Source organism: Oncorhynchus gorbuscha, linkage group LG10 (assembly GCF_021184085.1).
Source record: "Oncorhynchus gorbuscha isolate QuinsamMale2020 ecotype Even-year linkage group LG10, OgorEven_v1.0, whole genome shotgun sequence".
Classification (NCBI taxonomy): Eukaryota; Metazoa; Chordata; class Actinopteri; order Salmoniformes; family Salmonidae; genus Oncorhynchus; species Oncorhynchus gorbuscha.
This window is the reverse complement of record NC_060182.1, coordinates 68,790,571-68,810,205: the sequence shown is the minus strand read 5'-3', so window position 1 is coordinate 68,810,205 and position 19,635 is coordinate 68,790,571. Positions and strand designations below refer to the sequence as shown.

The window sequence follows — 19,635 nt, the reverse complement described above, 5'->3', positions numbered from 1 at the left end:
ATGGAGGTGTTGGGTCTCTGTGTAAATATGACTTGTGTTCTACATGTCTTTCTTGCAGTATTCACACAGCTGGAGAGCTACCCATACATTACATCAAGTCTCTTCTGTTGAAGAAAGCCATATGTATTCATTAGCAGCACTGCAGGGTTTCTGGGGAGGGAGACACCGCTGAGTGATTCAGTTCCCGCTGGGCATAGATGTAAATTCAACATCTATTCCACATTGGTTCAACGTCATTTCATTGAAATACCATGGAATCAACGTTGGCTCAACCAGTGTGTGTGGCCAGTAGGTTGTTGGCCAGCCGACAGCTCTCGTTGTGTGGCGGTGCTAGCTAGCAGCGTCTTAAGATCCGAGCGTTGCCTTGCATGTGTAGAGCAACCAATAGAGAAGAATACACAGTAACAGAACAGAAATGAGAGGGAGATGAGGAGAGCAGAGCAGGCTTACTCAAAGCTGTGGGAGGTAGACAGACATGCACTGTGAGCTGGGATCAACAGCACTTCAGCACCACCATTGGGTTTCCTACTTTATTATGAATAACTCAACCAATTTTATTGGGCAGTCCTCTACCTTTGTGAATGACAGGCATCTTGAGGGTTACGCTGATGATGCCCACCAGGTCTTCAGTGGGCACTAGGGAGCGCAGGATGGCACGGATACGCAGGGCCTCCCCTTTCCCCTTGTTAATCAACTGAGGGAGGATGAGAGAGGCATTAGTCCTATTGGTGGAGAACATACATTAATTCAACCTTTACTTATCCAGGTGAGTCAGAGTGAACAGATGCTGAGATGTTTCGAATGCAAATGAACTCAGTGTAGGTGAGGGTTCATATGATCTGTGATGGGACCATCAGCTAAACTCACATGCATCTCTGGGGCACAGCGTCCCAATAGGTCGATGAGGGCAGAGTAGAAGGACATGATGGCATTTCCCATGTGAACCACCTCTTCCTCCTCATCATCCTCAGCAGACCTGCCCACAACAAACACAGGAGGGGGAGTGAGAAGGTCTGATGGGTCTTGTTATCTTAACTAACTGATGAGGATCTTACAGGGTTTACTTCGCTATGTACTATTAGCTCTACCCAGCTAGCACATTTGGTTCCTTGGAGTTTTAGGAACGTATGTTTTTGGTTTCCCAATGGTTCTGGGAACAAAGCCATACGTTTCCTGACTGGTAAAATTAAACTTTTTTTAAATGTTCTTAGAACAGAAGTGAAAATTTAGCCTGTTCTGGGAACATACATTTTTAGGTTGCAGGGAGGTTCTGAGAACGCTTTACTATGGTTTCCTGAAAGTTTTCCTGGGAGGTTTTATTATTTTCTGAGAATGAAAATTATAGGCTATTTGAAGGTAATTAAATGACGGTCTGAGAACATGTTTCATTAAGATGTTTAATAACACTTCTGGCGTAGGTTAGCTGTTTGGAATTCCAAGCACAGATAGGACAAATGAATCATGCTATCACATGTATATTTTTTATTGTGGCATGGTGTCAGTTAGATTCAAACATGTGATCCTCTGTTCTCTATCCGCGCAATCAGTCCACCGCACCACCAGGATGGAGTTAGCATGACATACATTTTTTTACCCATGCAAAGCTGTTCATTTTAGTCTATTTAAACAGAACCCATTTCAAAGGAAACAAGCACTCTTTAAGACCAGGTGTGAACAATTAATGGATGCGGCAAACACACCTGAACAAGATAGTAGATAGATAACAGAATGTACAGTACCAGTCAAAAGTTTGGACACACCTACTCATTCAAGGGTTTTACTTTATTTGTACTATTTTCTACATCATAAAATAATAGTGAAGACATCAACACTATGAAACAACACATATGGAATCATTTGGTAACCAAAAAAGTGTTCTCTCAACCATGTTCATGAGGTAGTCATCTGGAATACATTTAAATTAACAGGTGTGCCTTCTTAAAAGTGAATTTGTCGAATCCTACTTAATGCGTTTGAGCCAATCAGTTGTGTTGTGACAAGGTAGGGGTGGTATACAGAAGAGAGCCCTATTTGTTATAAGACCAAGTCCATAGTATGGCAAGAACAGCTGAAATAAGCAAAGAGACAGTTCACCATTACTTTAAGACATGAAGGTCAGTCAATGTGGAAAATATCAAGAACTTTTAAAGTTTCTTCAAGTGCAGTCACAAGAAACATCGGGCGCAATGATGAAACTGGCTCTCATGAGGACCGCCAACAGGAAAGGAAGACCCAGAATTACCTCTGCTGCAGAGGATAAGTTCCTTAGAGTTTACCAGCCTCCGAAATTACAGCCCAAATAAATGCTTTACAGAGTTCAAGTAACAGACACATCTCAACATCAACCGTTCAGAGGAGACTGAGTGAATCAGGCCTTCATGGTCAAATTGCTGCAAAGAAACCACTACTAAAGGACACCAATTAGAAGAAGAGACTTGCTGGGGCCAAGAAACACGAGCAATGGACATTAGACCGGTGTAAATCTGTCCTTTGGTCTGATGAGTCCAAATTTGATATTTTTGGTTCCAGCCGCTGTGTCTTTGTGAGATGCAGAGTTGGTGAATGGATGATCTCAGCATGTGTATTTCCCACCATGAAGCATGGAGGAGGAAATGTGATGGTGTGGGGGTGCTTTGCTGGTTACACTGTCAGTTATTTATTGAGAATTTAAGGCACACTTAACCAGCAAGGTTACTACAGCATTCTGCAGCGATACTCCATTCCATCTGGTTTGCACTTAGTGAGACTATTGTTTTGTTTTTCAACAGGACTATGACACACTTCCAGGCAGAGTAAGGGCTATTTGACCAAGAAGGGGAGTGATGGAGTGCTGCATCAGATGACCTGTCCTCCACAATCATCCAACCTCAACCCAATTCAGATGGTTTGGGATGAGTTGGAGAGTAGGAGAAATCCATAACATCATGGGGATTTTCCAGTATCTATATTGTTTTATCAGAAGTGGGGAACATAACTGAACATATATCAACATGGGGTTAATCATTAGACATGTGTAAGCATAACGTAGGAATCTCAAATATAAAATAGATGTAGATTTGTTTAACACTTTTTTGGTTGTTACATGATTCCATGTGTGTTATTTCATAGTTTCATGTTTTCACTATTATTCTACAATGTAGAAAATAGTAAAAATAAAGAAAAACCCTTGAATGAGAAGGTGTGTCCAAACCTTTAACTGGTACTGTATATGTTTAAAAAAGAACATTCTTAGAACGTTCTTTGAACGTTGTGGTTTTTATGGAACGCTTTCTTAATGTTCTGAGAACAGGAGTTTAAATAGAACCATGAGGAAACCTGCAGAAAAAGTTATGCTGAAGTACTGAAATGCCCATAGAAGAATGTTTGTTAATGTTCGCTGAACGTTCTGAGATCATGACTTGAAATAGAATGTTATTATGTGCCAGCTGGGTATGCTGTTGGCTCTTGCTCTATAGCTATGGCAGGTACAGTATGTATCTTACACGTCAGAGCTGACCCCCTGGGCAGAGGAGGGCAGGTCCAGAGCAGGGTTCTCAGAGATCTTGATGGCCTCCTTCATGGCTGCTAGCAGCCCGTTACCCCCCTCTCCTCTCAGGGCCGGACCAAAACACTCTGGACGCCTGATCAGTAGCTTCACCACCACACTGGAGTTCTCCTCCACACTCTCACCTGGAACACACACACAGACACACACACCAGGTTAACAAAACAAATATATCAGTGGTAAACTGCATTAGCACATTGACATCGACACAAGATGCACATAAAAATGCATTGGAGGTGGAAAAACACACACACACATATATCAACAACTCTGACAGAGACATAATACTCCAACGGGCACCCAAACGCCTCAGAGGTGAACAGCATCAGATATAAACCTCATCTTGTGAGTGCTTGCCAATGTATCGCTACTTTTTTTTGGTCCATCACTGTCAGGAAGGAAATTAATGGCTGCCTTGCTCTTTCAGCCAGGAGCTGTTCCTCCACTGAGCTCTACTGGCACTGAGGTTGTAGCTCCCAGATACTAACCTTCTCAGGCAGTCTAGCCTGCTCTGCAGCATACAGACAGGCCCTCTCTAACCTTGCCTACACCTGGTGTGGATGGCGCACAGGGACCAAGGTTCAGTACAGTAGCTGTTGATAGTCATTACAGTACAGTGTCCTAGCTACCATTAACAAAGACAGCAAAGCGCAGGAAGGAGAGGTAGCGCTCGCCCTCTATGGGGTTCCAACCGATGTCAGGGTAACCTTTGTCCAGCAGCATGGGACAGCTCTGGAGCCCACAGCCTGCTAGGTACGTCACCACCTGCAACACACAACCAGGACACAATCAGGGCACACCAAGGTCACAAATCAGGACACAATCAAGACACAACCAAGACAAGCTTAATAACAGACACAGGGACTGAGGATAATCTTAAACTCATAGACACAAAACACTAATTCTAATGCACACACATCAACATACACAAATCCACTAGAGACAGCATCTCCTACCTTATCCAGGTCAGGTTCCTCCAGGGCCAAGGCCAGGCCGTTATTGTCCATCACAGAGGAGGCAGCCACGTCTAGAGGAGTAGAGCCCCTCATGGCCGGAGACGCTGTGGGAAGAAAACATATATAGGATCCCATTAAAGTAGCTTCTTTCTTACAGGCATTTACAACAATTATGGTATATAGAGAACTAATCTCCATTCCACTAAGTCTGAGGTAGTCAGCAATTGTGTAAATTTGTGTCTTTATTTTATTTTCTATATATAGTCTGTAATGTCTATGTTAGTGTTTTAAATGTATGCAAATTGCAAAGTAATTTGGTCTGTAATGTATTTTTCGTTATGTGTGGGACCATAAATCATAAATCATTGAGATGGGAGATAGTGGGAGTAACAAAGCCAACAACAGGGGGCAGCATTTACACTCATGAACCAGGACCAGGCTCTGATTGGACTGGCAGATTGTTCATCTGTCAACTGATCTAAACCAAACTTTCCAGCTCCTACTTGCAACAATTACACATAGCTTATATTGTTTCACTGAGTTTATCCAAGCCTATGAACACTGCTTGAGGAGAAATCACTGATGTAAAGGACACTTCAATTTCTGTGTTTTCATAAACAGAAAAATTCAAAAATGTGTAAAATATTGGTTCACACTAACTCAAAGACTTTGTTTAATACAGGTGCAAGACTGTGGTTAGATTATCCTTTGCCTGTGGACCATTCTGTGTGCGAGGTATTCCAGAAGAGAAGCAATCTCTCTCTGCCACAGCAGGGTGTTCAGGATGACTGTGGCATCTCTCCTGATAGAATGTACAATTACCCTCTCAACTGATGAATTCTCAACACGACCGACTGGCCGAAAAAACACACACACACACACACACACACACACACACACACACACACACACACACACACACACACACACACACACACACACACACACACACACACACACACACACACACACACACACACACACACACACACACACACACACACACACACACACACACACACTTGTTCTCAGATGTGTGTCTAATGTACGCAGACTGACAGCTCAAGGACCTAACCTGAGGCCCCAATGAGATTATTGTCCATAACAATGAGAACAGCGTCAGAGATGTTGTCACACCCAGTGTAACTACAGTATGAGCCAGTTGTCCCAATATCAAATAAGAGACCCTGGTTAAATCATGTAATTTTCCTGTCGGATATGCTCCGTAAATAAATGGGGCGGCAGGGTAGCCTAGTGGTTAGAGTGTTGGACTTGTAACCGAAAGGTTGCAAGTTCAAATCCCCAAGCTGACATGGTACAAATCTGTCGTTCTGCCCCCAACAGGCAGTTAACTCACTAGGCTGTCATTGAAAATAAGAAATTGTTCTTAACTGACTTGCCTAGTAAAATAAAGGTAAAATTAAAATAAAGCCAGAGGTGTAAAGTGCTAAGCAAGGTCATAAAATTAACTTTAACTTGCCCAATAATAAATGCTTGTTTTTGTTTTAATACAGTGTGCCCTAACAAATATGACCCAGGTGTACCTACCCAGGCCCACGCTGCTGTTTTCCAAGAGGTAGCTGAGGTGGTCAAACATGGCCTTCTGGTTCTGACGACTGATCCTGCAGAAGTAACACAGGAAGCGACAGCAGCTGGCCACCATCTTGGGGAACGCTATCTCCTGAGAGAAGAAGAAAGAGAATAGACTTAATGGAGGTTCAACCTGTACAATTCTCAGTACAAAACAGACACTTAGCTGACATACAGTGCATTCGGAAAGTATTCAGACCCCTTGAGTTTTTCCACATTTTGTTACGTTACAGACTGTTTCTAAAATTGATTAAGTCATATTTTTTTCCCTCATTAATCGACACACAATAACCATAATGACAAAGCAAAAACAGGTTTTTAGGATTTTCTTTACATCGGTATTCAGTCCCTTTACTCAGTACTTTGTTGAAGCACCTTTGGCAATGATTATAGCCTGGAGTCTTCTTGGGTATGACCCTTCAAGCTTGCCACACCTGTACTTGGGGAGTTTCTCCCATTCTTCTTTGCAGATCCTCTCAAGCTCTGTCAAGTTGGATGGGGAGCTTCGCTGCACAGCAATTTTCAGGTCTCTCCAGAGATGTTCGATTGGGTTCATGTCCGGGCTCTAGCTGGACCACTCAAGGACATTCAGAGACTTGTCCCGAAGCCTGTTGGTAGGCGTACGTTCGCTCCAGTCTGAGGTCCTGAGTGCTCTGGAGCAGGTTTTCATCAAGGATCTCTGTACTTTGCAACATTAATCTTTCCCTCGATCTTGACTAGTATCCCAGTCCCTGCCGCAAAAAAACATCCCCACAGCTTGATTCTGCCACCACCATGCTTCACCGTAGGGATGTTGCCAAGTATCCTACAGACATGACGATTGGCATTTACACCAAAGAGTTCAGTCTTAGTTTCATCAGACCAGAGAATCTTGTCTTGAGAGTCTATAGTTGTCTTTTGGCAAACTCCAAGTGGGCTGTCATGTGCCTTTTACTGAGGAGTGACTTCCGTCTGGCCACTCTACCATAAAGGCCTGATTGGTGGAGTGCTGCAGAGATGATTGTCCTTCTGGAAGGTTCTCCCATCTCCACAGAGGAACTCTGGAGCTCTGTCAGAGTGACAATCAGGTTCTTGGTCACCTCCCTGACCAAGGCCCTTCTCCCCCAATTGCTCAGTTTGGCCGGACGGCCAGCTCTAGGAAGAGTCTTGGTGGTTCCAAACTTCTTCTATTTAAGAATAAATGGAGGCCACTGTGTTCTTGGGAACCTTCAATGCTGCAGACATTTTTTGGTACCCTTCCCCAGATCTGTGCCTCGACAGTCCTGTCTCAGAGGTCTTTGGACAATTCTTTCAGCCACATGGCTTGGTTTTTGCTCTGACATGCACTGTCAACTGTGGGACCTTGTATAGACAGGGGTGTGTGCCTTTCCAAATAATGTCCAATCAATTGAATTTACCACAGGTGGACTCCAATCAAGTTGTAGCAACATCTCAAGGATGATCAATGGAAACAGGATGCACCTGAGCTCAATTTTGAGTCTCATAGCAAAAGGTCTGAATACTTAATTAAATAAAGTCTCAGTTTTTTATTTTTAATAAATGTACTAAAAGGTCTAAAAACCTGTTTTCATTTTGTCATTATAGGGTATTGTGTGTATATTTATGAGGATATTTAAAAATATATAATGCATTTTAGAATAAGGCTTGGCCTCCTGAGTGGCACAGCTGGCAGCTTCATTAAATAGTACTTGCAAAACACCAGTCTCAACGTCTACAGTGAAGAGGCAACTCCGGGATGCTGGCCTTCTTGGCAGAGTTCCTCTGTCCAGTGTCTGTGTTCTTTTGCCCATCTTAATGTTTTCTTTTTATTGGCCAGTTTCAGATTTGGCTTTTTCTTTGTATCTCTACCTAGAAGGCCAGAATCCCAGAGTCGCTTCTTCATTGCTCACGTTGAGACTGTTGTTTTGCGGGTACTATTTAATGAAGCTGCTAGTTGAGGACTTGTGAGGCATCTGTTTCTCAAACTAGACACTGTAATGTACTTGTCCTCTTGTTCAGTTGTGCATCATGGCCTCCCGCTCCTCTTTCTATTCTGGTTAAAGCCAGTTTGCGCTGTTCTGTGAAGGGAGTACTACACAGCGTTGTAGGAGATCCTCAGTTTCTTGGCAATTTCTCGCATGGAATAGCCTTCATTTCTTAGAACAAGAATAGACTGACGAGATTCAGAAGAAAGTTATTTGTTTCTGGCCATTTTGAGCCACAAACCCACAAATGCTGATGCTCCAGATACTCAACTAGTCTAAAGGCCAGTTTTATTGCTTCTTTAATCAGGACAACAGTTTTGAGCTGTGCTAACATAATTGCAAAAGAGTTTCCTAATGATCAATTATCCTTTTAAAATGATCAACTTGGATGAGCTAACACAACATGCCATTGCCAGAAGAGTGATGGTTGCTGATAATGGGCTTCTGTACACCTATGTAGATATTCCATAAAGAATCTGCCGTTTCCAGCTACAATAGTAATTTACAACATTAACAATGTCTACACTGTATTTCTACACTGTTATTTTAAATGGACAAAGAAATGTGCTTTTATTTAAAAAACAAGGACATTTCTAAGTGAACGGTAGTCTATATATATTTTTTTTAGAATATGGCTGTAACGTAACAAAATGTGGAACAATTCAAGGGGTCCGAATACTTTCTGAAGACACTGTACTATAAGTAGATGTAAATCTTCGCTCTCACACAAGCAAAGTGTGTTGAGTCTACTGAGTACTTGGTTTCCTCAGGGCTTGTTACTATAAATCCCCTTCACTAATGAATGCCTGCAGGAATGTGTTTATTTCTGCACTCCTCTGCCTTCCCAACACACACTCAGCCTCCCTGCTACATGCAGTACAGTCACCCTTACATTGCTCTGCAGCACACACACATTGAAGCTCTGGAAAACCTGACTTTTATGTATTAAATCCTACCACCAATATTTTCTCAAGCTTGTTTGTTGATGTGGTGCCAAAGTCCAAGGACATTGTTACAACGACATTCAAGAATGACACCTTGCAATTGCAGAATGGAAACAGGGAGCTTGTGTTACCTTTCTCACACCACTACAGTATTCATTTCAATAGACCCTTTACATGCCCCGTTGTTAGAGCGCAATATATTCTTGTAAAAAATAAAGAGCGGCACACACTCTATGTACAAGGTCTCAGTCATTTATTAATTAAACCACCAATGTTTTGTCACACAGTGCCTTCTTCAGGGTTATATCATGAATGATTGAACCAAGGTATATGGTTTGATTGCCCCCTGTTACTTTGCTATGGTTCAATAAGGATAAAGGATAGATTAGGGCAACAGGGAAGACACAACCATATTGGAGGTCTGGTGAGGTGACCAAACAATAGTGCCAATACTTACTATTGGGCAATGGTACCAGAGGAAGCTTGCGTTACCTTTCTCACACCACTACAGTATCCATTTCAACACACACTTTCCACGCCCCATTGTTAGAGCTCAATTTATGTCCAGAACTTTACTGAGGGTCAGGGCTGTTGAAATGCCTGGTTTATTATGTAAATAGTCTTGTAGAACTCTGGTATTGATGATCCATTTGAGGGTGAGTCATTGATATGAATGCTCAGAGTGAAAGAGCTGTGAATTCAGCTGGCCCACATCTGCCACCATCTTTCACACTGTGTTTGTAAACACCACGGCATATTAGGCAGCCATCATTCAAAATGGATTTATACATACAGTAGCATGGGAATGGTGTGGTGTGCACAGGGGAGGACCAGGAGGTTGAACTCAGACTTCTATTCAGGAATGGGATCCTAGCCAGAGTTCTCAGATTAACACTGAGTACAGTGAGGACAAACCTAGCCTGCCTCTCTCCTTCCACACTGATTCCAAACCTAGAGTCACTGGGTTCTGATTGTGACAGTGGAGCCCAGTTTGCACCACAGGATCCAGAGATGGCCTCAATGAAGCTGGAAGACTGCAGTTAAACACTGGAGCTGAATGTCAACATTAAAGATGAAGAAGAGGAGCAAAATGGGAAATCTGCTTATCATGGTAAGGGCATGTTCTATTTTTCTAGAAGTTACCCACCGGGCACAAACTGGTTGAATCAATGTTGTTTCAACGTATTGTGACGTGGAATCTGTGTGAAAAATACATTGGATTGGAAAAAGGCATCAACGTAAACTATTGTTTTCAAGGTGGAATTTCAACTACAGGATTATGTTATAATTTTAACATATTTTTAACATAGACAAACATTGAATACAATATGTTGAATTTGTTCCTTTGAAACAATGTCAGATCTTCAATGTTATATTCACTATAAGAATAGGTTGGGCAGCATTTCCTACTGGAGAGTTAAGGATAACTTAAAAACACAGTAACATATACATAAAATAGAGAAGCCTTAATACTGCTCTGACTGTGGAGAGTTTCTCTCAACTGGGCCACTTAAAAATACACCAAAGTAAACACACAGGAGAGAAGCCATACTCCTGCTCTGACTATGAAAAATGCTTTATAACATCAAATGACCTTAAAATTCATCAGAGCGCACACACAGGAGAGAAGCCTTACTTCTGCTCTGACTGTGGGAATAGTATCTCCGTGTTGAGCTACTTAAAAAGACACCAATGTATACATAAAGGATAGAAGCCTTAGTACTGCTCTGACTAAGAAGAGTGTCTCCCAATTGGGCAATGTAAAAACAAACCAACGGATACATACTGGAGAGAAGCCTTACTACTGCTCTGACTGTGAAAAGTGCTTCACAACATCAGCCGAGCTAAAAGTTCAGAGAATACACACTGGAGAGAAGCCTTACCACTGCTCTGACTGCGGGAAGAGTTTCTCTCAACTATGGATGGGCACGGTTATTGGAGTATTCAAAAATCCGAATGGATGTTAATATTAGATTACTTGGGAGAGTATTAATACAAATAATAATACAAATAATGTATTTTTGAAAAGTCTGTCTAAAATTAAATACAACTATCTAAGTGACATTGCTACATAGCCTACGAGGATAAACCATGACATTCACCGTTTTTATGAGTGCGTCCCATAAAAAAGACGCACCCGAAGCCTACACATTTCACACATGTATCTTGTTGTTATTGTCAGTCAATCAAATTGGCGCTACAGTCAGAGGCTCCATGTGTAGCAAGTGAAGTGGGAGATTTCTAGTCAATGGAAAATGGAATTCAAATTATGGAATTAAGTTGGCTAAATGAGAAGGAGTAGGCTACAATGATCAACCAAAAGGTAGGCTATTGTTTAATATGAATGGAGTTATTGTAGACAAGTTCGGGGAGCACAGCAAAATAGCCTCAATTAGTCTTGTTAGCTAGCTAGCTAGCTTCTTTACAACGATTTGATGCAGTCAAGACAGGCACTACCAGATGGTTAGATCGATAACTTATGGCCACTGGCGGATTTACCATTAGACAGAAGAGGTAATTGCCTCAGGCCTCATGTCATCAAGGGGCCTAATGAGCTGGGCATAATACAATTATTGTAATTAAAATTATTTTTCCAGTGTGGTCCTTCGCATCTGTGGTGGAATGTGACCGAGCTACAGCTATGTTTGTCAGACAAGGAGTCTTCCTGAAATTCTTTCTCACAGTTTGGGCTACACTCTTCCCCCCCAGTGTAAAGATGAGTTTCTCACAAACGGTGTTCTCCGTTTCGCTCTACAACCCCCACAAGTGTCATGGTACCGGGATGAATGTAACCCCAAAAAATGAATGGAAGTGTATTAAATGTATGTGGGTAATTCCAGGATTTTCTTTTCTTTTTCTGAGCTTTCTTATATCTCTCAGATATAGGACAAACACTTCAAAACAAACAAACACATTTTGTTGGGGACCATTTGTCTTTCCATGTATGAATCCGTTTTTCAACACGTTTCTATGGGCTAATAGCAGTAAGGCCAAATTCAATGTTTCATCAAATATGACATTTTTTGCAGATAACTAAAGAGATTCTAAAATTCAAAATCAAAATAGCTAAATGACCCTTGGTATGACCATCTTAAAAATAATTCCCCCCCCCGGCTTAGACTATAGAGCAGGGGTGTCAGGAGGGCGGTGGCACCTTAATTGGGGAGGACATGCTCATAGTAATGGCTGGTACAGAATAAATGTAATGGTATCAAACATATGGTTTCCATCTGATACCATTCCATTCACTCTATGGTTTTTGTTTTTCCTTTCAATTAAGACCTAGACAACCAGGTTAGGGGAGTTCCTCACTAATTAGATACCTTATTTAATCAATCAAGTTCAAGGGAAGGACGAAAACAAGCAGACAATCAGCCCTATGTGCAATGAGTTTGACACGTGGTCTAGAGGGCAGTTTAAATACAACATTTAAAAAAAAAAGTAATTCCCTTTAAATGGGAGTTGCTATGCTGCATCTGACACCTATCCTGTAGTCGCACAGTGCTAATTTAATCTCTCATCAACACCTCTGCAGTATGACATGGATGCTGTGATACACCAGAGCCTCTTCTATCCTCACTACTGTACCTGGGACTTGCCTCCTCCCAGCACGTTGACCATCACCTCCATCACCGTCTCATGCATGCCCAGCACACGCATCAGGTTGGGGTGCTGGTAGAATATCTTGTTGTTCATGATGTCACTGAATGGAAATACAAAACACAAGCAACTCTGAACATGAGAGAATACTTAGAACGGAGTGATGCCGGAACATGCAACACTGTTATTGTATCGATCTTAGAAGTTACCAAAGGCTTGTAAACAATATTTCATCCACTAAAAACATCTAATTATCAGACTATGTTCATGCAGACTTTGTTGTGACGTGCCCCTGCCTACCCCAGACCGTCGATCATGAGTTTCTCCTCCTCCTTGCCCATGCGTACGGACAGCAGTGATCTGATTTGACCCAGAGAGGCCAGTAGGTTGATGGTGTCCTGTATAGAGGCAGCACTGATAGTGTAGCTCTTCCTCATGGCCCGGAGCAGCTCTCCAATGCTGTCGTACTGTCTCCTCAGGAGGCTGAACATCACTCTGACCAGCTCGGGGTCCTGGACGTGGCACTCCTGAGCCCAGCTCACCATGGTCTGGCTAATCAGCTCTTTAAGGTTGGCTGGGGGAATATGCAGAACCGCATTAACTCCTAGACTTTACACTGTTAGGATATAGGTTAAATGCTGGATAAGACTGAGATGTCTTATTTGAAATACTCTTTGAAGACGTAGGGTTTCAGAAGATGGGCAGGGACTCTGCTGTTCTAGCGTCAGGGGGAAGCTCGTTCCACCATTAGGGTTCCAGGACAGAGAAGAGCTTTGGCTGGGCTGAGCGGAAGCTGAGTCCACCTTAGGGGTGGGATGGCCAAGAGACCAGACGTGGCAAAACGGGATACAATAGTGGTAAAGACAACACCAGTATTTTTTTATTATTTTTTTTTATTTCACCTTTATTTAACCAGGTAGGCCAGTTGAGACAAGTTCTAATTTACAACTGCGACCTGGCCAAAATAAAGCAAAGCAGTGTGACAAACAACACAGAGTTACACATGGAATAAACAAACATACAATCAATAACAAAATAGAAAGAATCTAAATAAATAGGCCGTAGTGGAGAAGTAATTACAATTTAGCAATTAAACACTGGAGTGATAGATGTGTAGAAGAAGAATGTGCAAGTAGAGATACTGGGGTGCAAAAGAGCAACAAAAAAATATGGGGATAAGGTAGTTGGATGGGCTGTGTACAGGTGCAGTGATCTGTGAGCTGCTCTGACAGCTGATGCTTAAAGTTAGTGAGGGAGATAGGAGTCTCCAGCTTCAGTGATTTTTGCAATTCGTTCTAGTCATTGGCAGCAGAGAACTGGAAGGAAAGGCGGCCAAAGGAGTAATAGGCTTTGGGGATGACCTGTGAAATATACCTGCTGGAGCGTGTGCTACGGGTGTGTGCTGCTATGGTGACCAGTGAGCTGAAATAAGGCGGGTCTTTACCTAGCAAAGACTTATAGATGACCTGGAGCAAGTGGTTTTTGCAACGAATATGAAGCGAGGGCCAGCCAACGAGAGCATACATGTCGCAGTACTGGGTAGTATTTGGGGCTTTGGTAACAAAAATGGATGGCACTGTGATATACTGCATCCAATTTGTTGAGTAGAGTGTTGGAGGCTATTTTGTAAATGACATTGCCCGAAGTCAAGGATAGTCAGTTTTACGAAGGATGCTTTGTTTCGAAATAGGAAGTCGATTCCAGATTGAATTTAGGATTGGAGATGCTTAATGTAAGTCTGGAAGGAGAGTTTACAGTCTAACCAGACACCTAGGTATTTGTAATTGTCCACATATTCTAAGTCAGAACCGTCCAGAGTAGTGATGCTGGACGGGCGGGCAGGTGCAGGAAGCGATCGGTTGAAGAGCATGCATTTAGTTTTACTTGCATTTAAGAGCAGTTGGAGGCCACGGAAGGAGGGTTGTAATGGCATTGAGGTTAGTTAACCTTTTGTGACTAGGGTCAGTATTTTCATTTTTGGAAAAATAACGTTCCCGTAGTAAACGGGATATTTTGTCAGGACAAGATGCTAGAATATGCATATAATTGACAACTTAGGATAGAAAACACTCTAAAGTTTCCAAAACTGTAAAAATAGTGTCTGTGAGTATAACAGAACTGATGTTGCAGGCGAAAGCCTGAGAGAAATCCAAACAGGAAGGGACTCTTATTTAGAAAGCTCTGCGTTCCTATGCATCCATATTGAGCAGTGAATCAACCAGATTACTTTTTTTCCTTTATTTTTTGTTGCTGAATTTTACCCCATTTTTCTCCCCAATTTCGTGGTATCCAATTGTTGTAGTAGCTACTATCTTGTCTCATCACTACAACTCCCGTACGGGCTCGGGAGAGACGAAGGTTGAAAGTCATGCGTCCTCCGATACACAACCCAACCAGCCGTACTGCTTCTTAACACAGCGCGCATCCAACCCGGAAGCCAGCCGCACCAATGTGTTGGAGGGTACACTATGCACCTGGCAACCTTGGGTAGCGCGCACTGCACCCGGCCCACCACAGGAGTCGCTGGTGCGCGATGAGACAAGGACATCCCTACCGACCAAGCCCTCCCTAACCCGGACGACGCTAGGCCAATTGTGCGTCGCCCCATGGACCTCCCGGTCGCGGCCGGTTACGACAGAGCCTGGGCGCGAACCCAGGGACACTGATGGCACAGCTGGCGCTGCAGTACAGCGCCCTTAACCACTGCGCCACCCGGGAGCAAGAGCAACATCATTGATGTATACAGAGAAAAGAGTCGGCCCGAGAATTTAACCCTGTGGTACCCCCATAGAGACTGCCAGAGGTCCGGACAAAAAGCCCTCCGATTTGACACACTGAACTCTGTCTGAGAAGTAGTTGGTGAACCAGGTGAGGCAGACATTTGAGAAACCAGGGCTGTTGAGTCTGCCGATAAGAATGTGGTTATTGACAGAGTCGAAAGCATTGGCCAGGTCAATGAACCTTGAGCGTGGCTGAGGCGCACCCATGACCAGCTCGGAAACCAGATTGCATAGCGGAGAAGGTATGGTGGGATTAGAAATGGTCGGTGATCTGTTTGTTAACTTGGATTTCGAAGACCTTAGAAAGGCAGGGTAGGATAGATCTAGGCCTGTAACAGTTTGAGTCTAGTGTCTAGAGTAGACGGTAGTATATTAGATGCTACTAATACTCTAAGTGGGAGCCTTTTTAAATGTTCTTTATCCAGCGGAGACTTGCTTGCAGTATCAGTCGTAGCTGATCTTAGCTCTGCAGTGCCTTCTGGCCTGTGTGTCCTCGTGCACAGAGAATGACCTTCTCCATCTATAGAGGTCTGCCCCAGAGACACAGCAGGGCTCTTCTGGCCCTTCAGTAGCAGCCCTGCACTGCTCACAAATCCCCCTCACACTGCTGTTAAAGACATTGCACTTGACTAGCTGATCTCACTTCTATCCATTGTCACCATGCAAGAGACACAATTGAAACCATTCAAAGACTAAATTCAGAAGCCTGGCTCAGTGATGCAAATAACAGCCTGAATTAGAAGCAGCTCTCTCTCTGCCGACTATGAGTGCCTTCGCAGGGCATCAGTCAGCTACAGGTAGAACACTGTCTGTGTAGAACACACAGCAACAAGTAGAACACTGTCTGTGTATAACACAGAGCAACAAGTAGAACACGGTCTGTGTATAACACACAGCAACAAGTAGAACACTGTCTGGTAGAACACACAGCAACAAGTAGAACACTGTCTGGTAGAACACACAGCAACAAGTAGAACACTGTATGTGTATAACACACAGCAACAACTAGAATACTGTCTGTGTACAACACTGTCTGTGTATAACACACATCTACAAGTAGAACACTGTCTGTGTATAACACACATCTACAAGTAGAATACTGTCTGTGTACAACACTATCTGTGTATAACACACATCTACATGTAGAACACTGTCTGTGTATAACACACATCTACAAGTAGAACACTGTCTGTGTATAACACACATCTACAAGTAGAATACTGTTTGTGTACAACACACAGCCAGAAGTAGAACACTGTCTGTGTATAACACACAGCAACAAGTAGAACACTGTCTGTGTATAACACACAGCAACAAGTAGAACACGGTCTGTGTATAACACACAGCAACAAGTAGAACACTGTCTGTGTATAACACACAGCAACAAGTAGAACACTGTCTGTGTATAACACACAGCAACAAGTAGAACACGGTCTGTGTATAACACACAGCAAAATGTAGAACACTGTCTGTGTATAACACACAGCAAAATGTAGAACACTGTCTGTGTATAACACACAGCAAAATGTAGAACACTGTCTGTGTATAACACACAGCAAAATGTAGAACACTGTCTGTGTATAACACACAGCAACAAGTAGAACACGGTCTGTGTATAACACACAGCAAAATGTAGAACACTGTCTGTGTATAACACACATCTATAAGTAGAACACTGTCTGTGTATAACACACATCTACAAGTAGAATACTGTTTGTGTACAACACACAGCTACAAGTAGAACACTGTCTGTGTATAACACACAGCAACAAGTAGAACACGGTCTGTGTATAACACACAGCAACAAGTAGAACACTGTCTGTGTATAACACACAGCAACAAGTAGAACACGGTCTGTGTATAACACACAGCAAAATGTAGAATACTGTCTGGTAGAACACACAGCAACAAGTAGAACACTGTCTGTGTATAACACACAGCAACAAGTAGAACACGGTCTGTGTATAACACACAGCAAAATGTAGAATACTGTCTGGTAGAACACACAGCAACAAGTAGAACACGGTCTGTGTATAACACACAGCAACAAGTAGAACACTGTCTGTGTATAACACACAGCAACAAGTAGAACACGGTCTGTGTATAACACACAGCAAAATGTAGAATACTGTCTGGTAGAACACACAGCAACAAGTAGAACACTGTCTGTGTATAACACACAGCAACAAGTAGAACACTGTCTGTGTATAACACACAGCAACAAGTCTCTTCTCAAAAGGAAAGGTGATAAATTGTGTGAGCAACGTCAATGTCATACTTTTCCTTTTGTAATTTGTAAAGCAAACACTTTTTCTATTTCATTCACGAAAAGGCGATTGCCCATTCTCAATGGAGCGCAAGTGAAGCACTCTTATGTAAGAATGAGACTCACTGGGAGAGTAAGAGGTATTAATAGTAATTTAGCATATTCTGCTGCCTCTCCCAGCAGAATATAGCAGCTGTGTGTGGCGGTGGTGTGTAGCAGCGGTGTGTTGCGGTGGTGTGTAGCGGCGGTGTGTGGCGGTGGTGTGTAGCGGCGGTGTGTAGCGGCTGTGTGTGGAGGCGGTGTGTAGCGGCGGTGTGTGGCGGTGGTGTGTAGCGGCGGTGTGTAGCGGCTGTGTGTGGAGGCGGTGTGTAGCGGCGGTGTGTAGCGGCGGTGTGTGGCGGTGGTTTGTAGCGGCGGTGTGTAGCGGCGGTGTGTGGCTGCGGTGTGTGGCGGCGGTGTGTAGCGGCGGTGTGTAGCGGCGGTGTGTTGCGGCGGTGTGTAGCGGCGGTGTGTAGCGGCGGTGTGTAGCGGCGGTGTGTAGCGGCGGTGTGTTGCGGCGGTGTGTAGCGACGGTGTGTAGCGGCGGTGTGTGGCGGCGGTGTTTAGCGGCGGTGTGTGGCGGGGGTGTGTAGCGGCGGTGTGTAGCGACTGTGTGTAGCGGCGGTGTGTAGCGGGCGGTGTGTGGCATTGGTGTGTCGCGGCTGTGTGTAGCGGTGGTGTGTAGCGTATGTGTGTAGCGGCTGTGTGTGGCGTTGGTGTGTAGCAGCGGTGTGTAGCGGTGGTGTGTAGCGGCAGTGTGTAGAGGCTGTGTGTAGTAGTTGTGTGTAGCGGTGGTGTGTAGCGGTGTGTGGCGGTGTGTAGCGGTGGTGTGTGGCGGTGGTCTGTGGCTGTGGTGTGTGGCGGTGTGTAGAGGTGGTGTGTGGCGGTGGTCTGTGGCGCTGGTGTGTGGCGGTGTGTAGCGGTGGTGTGTGGCGGTGTGTGGAGGTGTGTCGCGGTGGTGTGTGGCGGTGGTGTGTGGTGGTGGTGGTGTGGCGGTGGTGTGTGGCGGTGGTGTGTAGCGGTGGTGTGTGGCGGTGGTGTGTGGCGGTGGTGTGTGGCGGTGGTGTGTAGCGGTGGTGTGTGGCGGTGGTCTGTGGCGGTGGTCTGTGGCGGTGGTGTGTGGCGGTGTGTAGCGGTGGTGTGTGGCAGTGTGTAGCGGTGGCTAGCGGTGTGTGGCAGCGGTGTGTGGCGGCGGGGTGTGGTGGCGGGGTGTGGTGGCGGTGTGTGGCGGTGTGTGGCAGCGGTGTGTGGCGGCGGTGTGTGGTGTCGGTGTGTGGCAGTGGTGTGTGGCAGTGCGTCTATCTGTCTTCCAAGGTTAGGTAGCATCGCCAGAGTGAGAACAGGGGGGGGGGGATTAGGTGGCTGTGTTTTAAAGTCTCTGTTTCTGCTGGTTGATTGATTGGCTTGTACTCTACAGAGTAATCAGTCCCAGTACCAGAGAGAGGCAACAGGGAAGGAAGGGCAGTAACAAACATGTAACAACATTTCTCCCTATCCAGCTACAAAGAGCATAACGACCATCACTCATTACATAAAGACACGCATGCCTCAGCTGCCAGGAATGACAATAGAGTTCCAAAGATGAACAAACGCCAGTCAGCCGGCAGGCCCAGTGGAGCGAAACTCCTCACAAACACGCGCTACAGCTCACACTATATCTCACACAGCCCGATCAACAGGAAACAAATAATATTGGACCAATGAATGAATGTGGCCGATAGACACTAGGTCAGCGAGTTTGGCAGAGCTATTGCCTTTAATCCTGTGATCTGATCAGCGTCCTATGGGAGTTACAGTGGACTTTAGGACCCCTGCTGTATTCTCAAGGTCCCACGGGGAAGCTGAGATGACAGAGGGAGGAACCTGGGGGAGAGGAACATGTGGAGAGACTGGAGGCCGTGGAGGGACCATAAAACAGCTGACTAAATGTAATTGGACCCCTCATCCATGAG

General features: G+C 44.2%; 1 protein-coding gene across 4 annotated transcripts in view; it reads right to left on the bottom strand.

Moving 5' to 3' along the window:
- LOC124046431 (ryanodine receptor 3-like) overlaps window positions 1–19,635 on the bottom strand; it is a 179,850-nt gene that overhangs the window by 35,817 nt on the left and 124,398 nt on the right. For all 4 annotated transcript variants that reach the window (XM_046366785.1, XM_046366788.1, XM_046366787.1 and 1 more), the window contains exons 40-47: window positions 12,899–13,172; window positions 12,587–12,701; window positions 6,049–6,181; window positions 4,501–4,604; window positions 4,174–4,309; window positions 3,483–3,669; window positions 868–976; window positions 574–694 (exon numbers count right to left, since the gene is read on the bottom strand). In XM_046366785.1, coding sequence (XP_046222741.1) covers window positions 574–694; window positions 868–976; window positions 3,483–3,669; window positions 4,174–4,309; window positions 4,501–4,604; window positions 6,049–6,181; window positions 12,587–12,701; window positions 12,899–13,172 — 1,179 coding nt within the window. The remainder of the gene's footprint in view (window positions 1–573; window positions 695–867; window positions 977–3,482; window positions 3,670–4,173; window positions 4,310–4,500; window positions 4,605–6,048; window positions 6,182–12,586; window positions 12,702–12,898; window positions 13,173–19,635) is intronic.